General features: G+C 38.5%; 2 protein-coding genes across 2 annotated transcripts; one reads left to right on the forward strand and one right to left on the reverse strand.

Moving 5' to 3' along the window:
* The first annotated feature begins 1,851 nt into the window (after nt 1-1,851).
* Nucleotides 1,852-2,995, forward strand: nr0b2b (nuclear receptor subfamily 0, group B, member 2b). The gene is made up of 2 exons (XM_037796014.1): nt 1,852-2,592; nt 2,680-2,995. Exons 1-2 carry the CDS (start codon nt 2,064-2,066, stop codon nt 2,919-2,921), a joined length of 771 nt encoding a protein of 256 aa, XP_037651942.1. The 5' UTR covers nt 1,852-2,063; the 3' UTR covers nt 2,922-2,995.
* A 192-nt stretch (nt 2,996-3,187) lies between these two features.
* kdf1b (keratinocyte differentiation factor 1b) lies at nt 3,188-9,470 on the reverse strand. Its single transcript, XM_037796013.1, has 4 exons — nt 9,307-9,470; nt 7,046-7,995; nt 6,866-6,952; nt 3,188-5,678 (listed from the first exon to the last, which is right to left on the reverse strand). Exons 2-4 carry the CDS (start codon nt 7,974-7,976, stop codon nt 5,611-5,613), a joined length of 1,086 nt encoding a protein of 361 aa, XP_037651941.1. The 5' UTR covers nt 7,977-7,995; nt 9,307-9,470; the 3' UTR covers nt 3,188-5,610.
* Between the last annotated feature and the right edge of the window lie 1,905 nt (nt 9,471-11,375).

An 11,375-nucleotide genomic window follows, 5' to 3' on the forward strand; every position in this document is an offset into this window, starting at 1 on the left:
GGAATATCCAATGAAGTGAGAGCATTGGTTTCAGGGAAGAATCTTCTAGAGAAGAAACTTAGAAAATTAAGATTTTATTATAAATATATTATTTTTGAAACCACTATGTTATCATTTCAAACGCAATAAAAAAATAGTGTAAATTGCTTTATTAATTTATTTTTGCCCTCGTTAGTTCCCAGCCACAAAGCAGTAGAAAATAATATTATCTATATATAATAATAATAATAATAATAATGATAATAATAATAATAATATAATGATAATATATAATATATAATAATATATATCTCAGAAAAAAAATATATTCAGAGGCATTTTTCAGAAAAACAGCTTAAAATGAAATGAAATAAATAAATATCATTTTATTTTCTTTACATTTATTTAAGTAGTAATTATTATTAAACTAGTAGGTGGAAGGTGGCTAGGTCAGTGGAATAAAATTATGAAATTACAACTGAAGTTTTAAAGTTTGAAACCATTATGTTATCATTTCAAACGCAATAAAAAAATAGTGTAAATTGCTTTATTTATTTATGTTTGCCCTCGTGAGTTCACAGCCACAATGCAGTAGAAAATAATAATAATAATAATAATAATAATAATAATAATAATACTACTACTACTACTAATAATAATATAATAATGTATAATATATAATAATATATATCTCAGAAAAAAAAATATTCAGAGGCATTTTTCAGAAAAACAGCTTAAAATGAAATTAAATAAATAAATATAATTTTATTTTCTTTACATTTATTTAAGTAGTAATTATTATTAAACTAATAGGTGAAAGGTGGCTATATCAGTGGAATAAAACTATGAAATTACAACTGAAGTTTTAAAGCTTGAAACCACTGTTATCATTTCAAACGCAATAAAGAAAAAATTGTTTAAATTACTTTATTAATTTATTTTTGCCCTTGTGATTTCATAGCCACAATGCAGTAAAAATATTATTACATCAGCAGAAAAATAAATATTCAGAGGCATTTTTCAGAAAAACAGCTTAAAATGAAAATAAATAAATAAATAAATAAATAAATAAATAAATAAATAAATAAATAAATAAATAAATAAATATGATTTTATTTCCTTTACATTTGTTTAAGTAGTAATTATTATTAGACTAATAGTTGGAAGGTGGCTAGTTTAGTGGAATAAAATTGAATGAAATTACAACTGAAGTTTTACAGTGTATTTCATTAAATTGAATTTTTGTACTTGAGGATGGTTGGTAGCGTGAGTGGGAGGAATGGATCAACATGCAGGCGTTGATTTTCTCGAAAAACTAAATTTATTATCACCGGCCACAAAAAGGAAAAACAAACCATTTCATTAGGTTTATCACTAAGTGTCCTCTGCAGGCAATTAATAAGAAAAAAACCTTCAAGTTCACAAAACACTACCCTTCCTCCATTTTTCTGGAGAATGAAATACACAGACCAACCAGTTTCCTGTCTTCCAAGACCTTTTTTTTAATTAAGTTGCCTGTATCTTGATATGTACAAAATGCTCAAAACAGAAAATCAAAGTCAAGGAAACCTAATGATGGCAGAATTTGTGCCAGTGAATTACATCACCAATTACAAATCAAGTCATTTCTGAAACTGGAAGCACAGTCGTAATCCTCAAGACCTATAAAACAAATCCTTTCATGCAGTTCCAAGGTGTAACTGGGGCACAGGTCAGGTGGCATCCTGTGCGTTGACCCCGTCAGTCCTTGATAGACTGGTACAGGCAGAGTTAATGACTGAGGTAAACATGATAAATGTCATTCACCCCACCAGCTTCGGTATTTCCCTTCCCTGTGCAGCTGCAGAGTTTAACTAGCCTTATCAACGCCACGTGGAGGGGACCTAGATCCCTCTGCATGGGAAGTCCAGGGTCACTTCTCTTTTTTTCCCCCATTGAATGCTGCACGGTCTTAAAAAGGAGGGTCAAGGCTGCGAGCAGGTGACATCCTGGATAAATACAGTAGGGTCTGAGCTTGTGGAGTTCACTGGAGTGACACGATTTCTGGAGCTTACTGGCATTCTGCGGATACTTTTTCCTTCATAATGTTTCCTCTGGAAGAGATTAGCACTTGCTCCAGTTACCGGGATCCTCACACTATCCTTTATAACATCTTGAGCGGGAGCGAGAGCGGCTACCTCAACAACAAACTGAAGAAGCGTAACGCCACAAACTGCCGCTGTGAACAGAGGAGGACAGTTTGCCTAAAGGACCCAGACTCCACCTGCCAGGTGGCCTCCAGCGTTCTGGTCAAAACCATCTGCTTCGTGAGAAGTTTACCGTCATTCAGTCAGCTTCCATCAGGAGATCAGTCATCACTGTTAAGACACTGCTGGGTTCCTTTATTTGTTCTGGGGCTTGCCCGAGAAAAGATAGTCTTTGAGGTGACTGATGTGCCAAATTCAAGCATCCTCAGACAGATTCTTCTCGGACCAGGACTCCCTGGAAAGGAGTCAGAGCAGCCAACTCTTGCTGGAGTCCACAAATTGAGATCTTGCTTGCATCAGCTGTGGGATCTGGATCTCAGTCCAAAGGAGTATGCTTACCTAAAGGGTGCTTTGTTGTTTAACCCAGGTAAAACTTGTATTTGTATTAGTTGTGTTTCATGCTAATTAATTTGTCGGATATGAGCTTAAACAGAAACTTCTCTATCTGCTCCAGCTATTCAGGGATTGAGCGCCTCGTTGTTCGTTGAAGGCCTCCAACAGGAAGCTCAGAGAGCTCTCCAAGAAGTCATCCACCTCCTGCACCCCAACGACGCCCCTCGCTTCGGCCACGTCCTCAGAGCAGCCGCCACCGTTCAGACCATCAGCCACGGCCTGGTCACAGAGCTCTTCTTCAAGCCAGTTATTGGCAACACAAATATGTTACATTTATTAACAGAGATGTTGTTTGTGCAATGATAATAAGTGTTGTAATATGGACTTTTATACAGTGATGGTTGAAAAGATTATCAAATAAACCTTTTAATACCTTCTTCAGCGTGATGAAGTTATGGTTTTGGGATGGTTTCTGTAAAAGCATATAAATCAACACTTGCGAAGAAATTATCCTATTGTTCTAAGGGAGAATTTAAAAGCAGCATGTCCTGACCTTTAAAAAAAGAAATGCACACTTTGACTCCCTCATGTGGCCATATGTGGCAAATGACAAGCAAACAGTTTCCTCCTTTTGTTTCACTTCATTTACTTTATTGTTTTTACAATGAGACATCAGTTATGGATGGTTACTGTCGATATAGGAACGCATATTTGCTGAAAACACAAAGTGCAACACCTTTGTGAGAGGCCAAAGTATTTTATACTTTTGAATTTAGGAAACATTCTGTGCGAATGAAAACAAAATGCCAAGCTTTCAACCAGTTTAGTACAATAACAAGTTTGTTAGGATAGTTACAGTTTATATGACACAAGACACATTCAATCACTTCGTCAGTATTGATGGATTTTCTGCTTCTTGGTTGAAACTAGAGCAACCGGTTTCTCACCATTTCATTAAAACCACCCGGGTGCTGCAGCCAAATTCCTGACACACTAAAAATACAATGTTGTGTTAAATTATCCGTCACTAAATTATTCTTTATAATAATAATAAATGGGGCACAAGAGGATATAGATCACGAGAGTGTAACCTGGACAGTTTAAACCATTAGATTAGCTGCCCAGGTGTGTTAACTGAAGGCACTACAATAGGGGCCATAATGCTGATAAGAAGGAGCTGAATAAATTCCACTGAGTCAGCTGGCCAAATTCCCATCAGCACCCAGGAGCAAACACAGCCAGCGCGGCTGGGGCAAGAAAACGGACATTCACTTCACGAGCCAGCTTGCAGATAATGCCACTAATAAGTTAATAGTTATATATTACATGATATTAACTAAAAACAAGCAGCGGTTCACACCCACTTTCATTACATCTCACAATGTGAGATAGGACGGCCACAAACTGCCTCAATAATGCATTAAACGGTTATTTGCTTCATGTTATTACACTAATATTAATGTGCTTTGAAGAAAATACAATCACTCTCCACATTATATTAACATCATAAACGTCACAATAGAAAAAAAACACAACATTTTTTGACAAAACTTTTCCCGTAGCTTTTAACTTGTCTTTCTTCAGGGAGGAAATCAAGATGTTATTTACGTACTTTTTTGACTAGAGAATACTACTTTCATGAGCTTAGCTTAGCATTAAGACTGAAACTGTGGGAATATACAGTATATTATTATTTTTTATTTTGTTTTTACATTTTTTAAGTATTAATTATTATTATTACCTGGTCAAAGATTGTGTCTTTATTTGTGTTATGTTAAAGTTCAATAAAAATATTGACAAAAAAAAACAACTGTGGGAAACAGCTAGTCTTGCTCTGTAACAAAATACTCCTATCAGCACATTTGAGTCTTTCTGTTGTGCGTTTTCTCTGTTCGCCAAAGTGGTGGATGGTCTGACGATCTTACCCGCCACTGCCAACAATTTATCCGCATTTGGCAGGTAACAGGTGCTAATTCCACACCCTGCGTCAATGTTTGGTACAGATCCCCGCAAAAAAATAATCACACCATAATCGTTTTTTCAATGAAAATGAGTATATAGTGATGTAAAAATTATTGCAATATCAGTCAAATAATTGCAATTACATATTTTTTAAAAATCATTCAGCCCTATTTGGTTTCTGTATAGAATAAACAAAATATAAATGTGTTAATAATTAGTAAGTGTCAGACGTGTTGCTAGGCAGATTTTGTTTCCTTCGGACAGAACCAGGCTAGCTTTTCCTCCATGTTTCCATCTTTATGCTAAGCTGTAGCGTGTAACTCTCTGCAAGAAAGCAAATAAGCAAATTTCCCAAAAATGTCCATTCTTATTTCTAGTGTACTACCAGGCACTTATAACAAAATTCCGCTCAATATTAGAATTACAGGATTTGAGCCATAATATAAAACTGCCTTTTTCTTACTGCCAAATATTGTTACTTCATCCTGTCACACCGTTGCCACTATGCATCTTATAGAAATATGGCAAAACTATTAGAACATAATTTCTGATCATCTGGAATCACTGGCTGTAAATATGTTATACATAACCACTGAATTAAAAGCATTGAATATGATTATGACAAGATGATGAAATGTGCCCAAAAACCCTCCAGAAATACAGCTTTACAGAAGTAAATCCAAACGTCCTTTGCTTAACAACAGCAGACTAATCTGACCGGCCAAAATGAGTCAGGTTTTATAAACATAATCCTTCAAGGACGAGGGGACGGTTAATCGTGATACAATAAGAGCTGCTGGTGATATCTGCCTGCAGGGCAAGCTCCCAATCAAGCAATCCTTCAAACACATAATATTTATCAAGCATAAATATCTACACACTGAGCCCTGAGTTCACTGAAGTCCTTCAAACAATGTGAATATTTCACATTTTCTTTTTTCCATAGCAAAGCCGTGGTCTCTACAAACAGCTCGGCTCAGCCAGAGACTCCCGTGCAAGTAGTGTCGCCTTTCAGCGTCCCGTATTGTGACCTTGTGGACACGGCATGACAAACAATTCAAGCATAGATCGCCAGCCTGCGGAGCGGGAATCATGTTCTCACAGAGGTGCGAATTAGAGGGACACCTGAAGAATTAGTCTCTGTGTGAGAAGTATGACCTATAAAAAAAAGACACAAACAACATGGTGATTCCTCAGCATTAAAGCTGCAGTAGGCAGAAATGTTTTTGGCATCATTGGGCAAAAATTCCATAATAACCTTTCAGCATATTGTAATTCAAGTGCTCTGAGAGAAAACTAGACTTCTGCACCTCCTCATTGCTCTGTTTTCAGGCTTTAAAAAATCTAGCCTGTGACGGGAGACTTTGGCCAATCACAGGTTATTTCAGAGAGAGAGCCATGAGAGTTTCTATTGGTTGTTCATTCAACGGAGGTAGCTGTCAATCACTCGCAAACTCCGATCAAACGGTCAAACTAGGGAGCGCTGATCAAATATGAATCAATATTCTGTTACTGTAATGCCTATTTCTCGCCTCAAATGTTTTTAGAAACAGCTTGTTGTGTACTGTTTAGCTGGAAAATGAGAAAGTTTGTGACCTGGCCGCCATGTTGTGTTGAGATCAGTTGAGGAAATACAAAGCACCGCCCTCCAGACAGAGCAAACTTTCTCATTTTATAGCTAAACAGTACACTACATGATGTTTTTGAAAACACTTGAGGTGAGAAAAATAGGAATCATAGTAAGAGAATATGGATTCATATTTGATCAACGCTGCCTAGTTTGACCGTTTGATCGGAGTTCGCAAGTGATTGACAGCTGCTCACAGACGACGAGGCTCCAGCTCGGCTCTGATTGGTTGTTTTCCTCCAGTCTGTGAAATCTTGCAGATGCCATTAGGAGGACACAGAGGCATAAATTTTTTTTTTTTTTTCAGATTATCTGTCTCATGCACTGCTGTCAGGATATAGTGACCGTTTTATAAAAATATTTTTTTTTAATCTGGCAAAAGAAATAATAAATATATCTCTTTAAATTCAGACTCTTTGTCTCGTCAGAAATGAAAGTGGATGTTGGAACAGATTTTATCGGGAAGTCAAATCTATTGCGGATGAAAACAAGAGCAGCCACTGTTGGCACATAAATGCATGATGGACTTCCCCTGTTATAACAGCCAAATGGAAAACAAGACAAGCACATGAGTCAACGCCACTAACAGACAGAACCAGGGAATAAAATAAGTGAATGACACACTATTAAACCCACATCCCATTTACATTAAAAACAGGAGTATGAAGTATGAATGTAACAGTATAGTGCGTATGTAATAACACACAGGTTTTCTCACCTCCATCGGTCTTCCACATCTCTCTGGCACACTTGTCAGAGGAGGTCAGTTCTGATATTTGGATGTTTGGACTTGATTTGTAATCATCTTGAGGAAACAGAGAAAAAGAGAGTTAATTTACTTGAAGAAAATAAATTCTATGGCATTTCAGATATTTTGATGTGAAAAACTAAAACTTACTGTTGTTGCTGAATGAAAAGGAACCGCTCTCCCTCATCGTCTCATTCCCGCTGTCCGACAGCGTCCTCTCCATCCTGGAGGTGTGCGGCCTCTTCTTCGTGCTCCTCCGAGTGCTGATGCGGATGATGCCGCGCACCAGCCGACACTCGGCCTCCTGCTCGTCCATTTTGTGCTCCTCTGCCAGTGAGTTGATGAGCTGGTTGATGGCCTTGCTCTTCTTCAGGAACACAGAGTCCGAGGTGCACCTGGCCAACTCTTCGATCTGATATTCAGAGTAGAGCTCCAGCAGCTTCTTGTTGATCAGAGAGTCCACGTCCTCCTCGCCATCCTCCCAGTCATCGAACCTCATAGACTCATGCAGGGACGGGTGGCTGGGCTGTGTTGGACCACCAGGCGGAGGCACATACGATGGATATTTGATTTCAGCGTCTAAATACTCTCTTGGACAGTCAACTTTGACTCCACCGAAGCGGAGGTCCTCTAGCCAGTCTGTGCCGTCCTCTTCTTTGTTATCTCCTGGGGTCACAGATCGGAGGCTCACCTTCTCCGGTTCGTCTGGGGAGCTCTCGTTTGGCGCCAGGCACGGAGCGAGGTTGGAGCGCTGGCAGACCCTATACAGGCCGCAGGTGAGAACGCTGCACACAAAGGTCCTACAGCTGCTTGGAGGAGCGCAGGGATTGCAGGTTTGTGTGGCAGAGGGAGGATCAGCCGAGCCAGGAATGAAGCCGATGGTCTCAGACTCCTTTCCATTAGCGTCTTTCAGGTGAGCTTTGTGGACCGTCTTTGGCTCTGGGATCGGGAGCCTGTCTTCCACTGGGTCCACACAGCGCTCCTCATAGGACGACCTCTGGCTGTTGCTCCGGCTAGGTCCATGCCTGTAGCTGCCAGGCCCTGAGCTGTGTCTCAGGCTGCCAGTGCTGCCGACGGACATGACTCACTGCCTCCAAGATCTGGACAAGCATGAGAGAAAATGAGGTCAATTGAGGTGTAACTGAATGCTAAGACAGTGTGGAAGTAGCATCACTAAACAAGATAATCAAAGCTTGCAAAACCGAAAATCACTTGAAGCCACCTGAGGGCATCTCTCTTCAAAACAAATGAGAAACCACTATCCCCAGGTGGCAGGTAAAGTAACCCAACTGGTTCTCTGGAGGATGAGGGAGCATAAAGACTATTCACTACATGATGTCATGGGGATTTCTAAAATGTTACTTTCATTGAAACTGTTAAATAAAGACAAAAATATTATGTGAAAAAGGTTAAAAAATAGTTCCATTCATCCACAAGCAACTCGCTGAATCAACACACCAATTACACCAAACTCAATTTAAAAATCTTGGAATTTAATGCCACCCTTGCTTGCTTGATGACAGTCACTTTTAAAGCAAAACCTATACAAAAACGCATTTTTTCTTTATTAGAGTAAGAGCACCTGCTTGTAGGTTGCATGCCGAATTCAAGAATAGGTCTCATTGAATCTGAAGTTACCTTCGGTTTTGTTTTATCGGATATACATATTCATTGATAACACAATGAGCTTTAAATTGCCATATTTTCAAATAGTGTTTGGCGTGAATGTTTACAGTAGTTTTTACCATGTAGTTATTAGCTAATGAACGAACAAGTGAAATGAAAATTATATTTTACTGTTTTTTACACATATTATGTGAAAAGGTTAAAAAACAATTCCATTCATCCACAAGCAACTCACTGAATCAACACACCAATTACACCAAACTCAATTTATAAATCTTGGAATTTAATGCCACCCTTGCTTGCTTGATGACAGTCACTTTTGAAGCAAACCTATACAAAAACGCATTTTTTCTTTATTAGAGTAAGAGCACCTGCTTGTAGGTTGCATGCCGAATTCAAGAACAGTTTTTATTGAACCTGAAGTTACCTTCGGTTTTGTTTTATCGGGTATACATATTCATTGAAAACATAATGAGCTTTAAATTGACATATTTTCAAATAGTGTCTGGCGTTCCGTGACATGACGACAATGAGTTGGGACGAATGTTTACAGTAGTTTATACCATGTAGTTATTAGCTAATGAACAAATAAGTGAAATAAAAATGATATTTTACTGTTTTTTACACATTTATTATTACTTTTTGCAACAAGTTACCGTTTGACACACATTAAGTCAGGAGCTCTTTCCTATTTAAAAATATATATTTTCACTTTCATGGCGACTTGTCATCGCGTCTGTTTCCTCCATTAGAGGACTTTACTAACTAAACATTAGTTTACTCACAGTATACACGGTGCGACTTCACAATCAATGCTGTCTTCGCCTCTTTACATTAAACATTTACGTTTGTAATCCATTTCGGATGTCCGATTTATCAACTCCGGTTCGAAAAAGTCAGTTTCAGTAAAGTTTTCCACCAGATCCCGTCACCTGAGCGTCCAGGTGGAGGAACAACACCAGGTAGCTGCAGCAGGAGGCGGGACTTCCGGTTAGGACTTAAAAAATAAAGCCCAAGTTAAATTTATTTATTTTATTAATTTGTATTGAAGAAAATTCATTTACAAACATTAAGGCATTGTAATCTAACCAAGTCAAGTCAAGTCAAATGTATTTCTATACCACATTTAAAACAACATGAGCTGACCAAAGTGCTTTACAGACATAGGCAGATTAAAAACAGGTCAACAGAGCAGACAACAAAATCTCACACACATCCACAGACAGAGACCAAGATAAAATCCACAAGTAAAAGGCCAATTAGTAATCACAATTCAAGAACATTCAAAAGCCAAAGAAAAGAGGTGGGTCTTGAGCTGTGCTTTGAAAGACTCTGTAGAGGGAGCAGATCTGATGTGGAGAGGCAGTTTGTTCCACAGACTGAGAAGGTTGCTCAATACTTCTAACATGCAAGGCACAATTGGATAGGAAAGATTACTTAAATTATAAAAAAAATAATATAATAACAAAAATAAAAGAGGGGGTAGAAAATAATTCAAGGAGCAAAAAAAGAAATGCATAAATAAATAAATAATAATAAGACTGCAGTCTTCCATAGTAGCTCTAGGGGTCATCATCATATATATTCAGTTCTTCATACTCTCTGAGGAGAGACTTTGCATGTTGTCCTTTCATTAGTCTTAAAGCACTGAGATGATTGTCCACAATTTTACCTTATGTATTTTACATTTTCCAATTGTAATAATAATAACACACTGTAAAAGGTATTTAAATCACATAGCAACCAGCCGAAAAGCTCACCATCATATACAACATGTTAACAACATAATAATAACCCCCTTCACCCTCCAAAACCACAAGTCAACATTTATACACTTTTATTTTGACATGATTTCCGGTGCCAAGTTCTGTCTGCCTGCCGTGAACTAGCATACCCCTCGCGGGAGCGCGCATGGCAAAAGCAAAAGCTACCATTGACAGTGTAATGATTTACAAGGCAAAGTAGGCTTACTGTTTAACCCTCATGATCCTACCAACCTATTTAACAATAGAATAATTAGCAAGAATAAACTACCATCATAGCACAATGTTAACTTATGTCTTCTCAAAACATTATTAGTTATGTAAAATTACTGTCATCTGAAGAAAAACCAAATAGATTATTATCATTTTAGGAAGGTTACAGTTTATTTGCATATTGTGTAAAACAAAAATAGACAGAGCACATGAGGACATCTATGTCTGCTTCGTCTCTGTCTCCTTCAAAATGACTGACAGAGTGCCCCTACCCCTGATAGTGTGTCATACTGTTAATTAGGCAAACATTTTATCTAAACATCTAGCCAATCTATCTATACACTCGGACACTTGGCCCAGTGAGTCGCTCACTCGACCCAGTCAATCTTTATACTCGACCCAGTCGGCTGCTATACTCGACCTAGTGGGCCACTATACTCATCCCAGTGGGCCACTATACTTCACCCAGTTGATCTTTATACTCGACCCAGTTGGTCTTTATACTCGACCCAGTGGGCCACTATACTCAACCCAGTGGGCCACTATACTCGACCCAGTCGGTCTTTATACTCGACCCAGTCGGCTGCTATACTCAACCCAGTGGGCCACTATACTCAACCCAGTGGGCAACTATACTCAACCCAGTGGGCCACTATAGTCAACCCAGTCGGTCTTTATACTCGACCCAGTTGGTCTTTATACTCGACCCAGTTGGTCTTTATACTCGACCCAGTCGGCTGCTATACTCGACCCAGTGGGCCACTATACTCAACCCAGTGGGCCACTATACTCGACCCAGTTGGTCTTTATACTTGACCCAGTCAATCTTTTTACTCGACCCAGTTGGTCTTCAGTGACAAACATGAAACCTGCCTTGG

Source organism: Sebastes umbrosus, chromosome 15 (genome assembly GCF_015220745.1).
Source record: "Sebastes umbrosus isolate fSebUmb1 chromosome 15, fSebUmb1.pri, whole genome shotgun sequence".
Classification (NCBI taxonomy): domain Eukaryota; kingdom Metazoa; phylum Chordata; class Actinopteri; order Perciformes; family Sebastidae; genus Sebastes; species Sebastes umbrosus.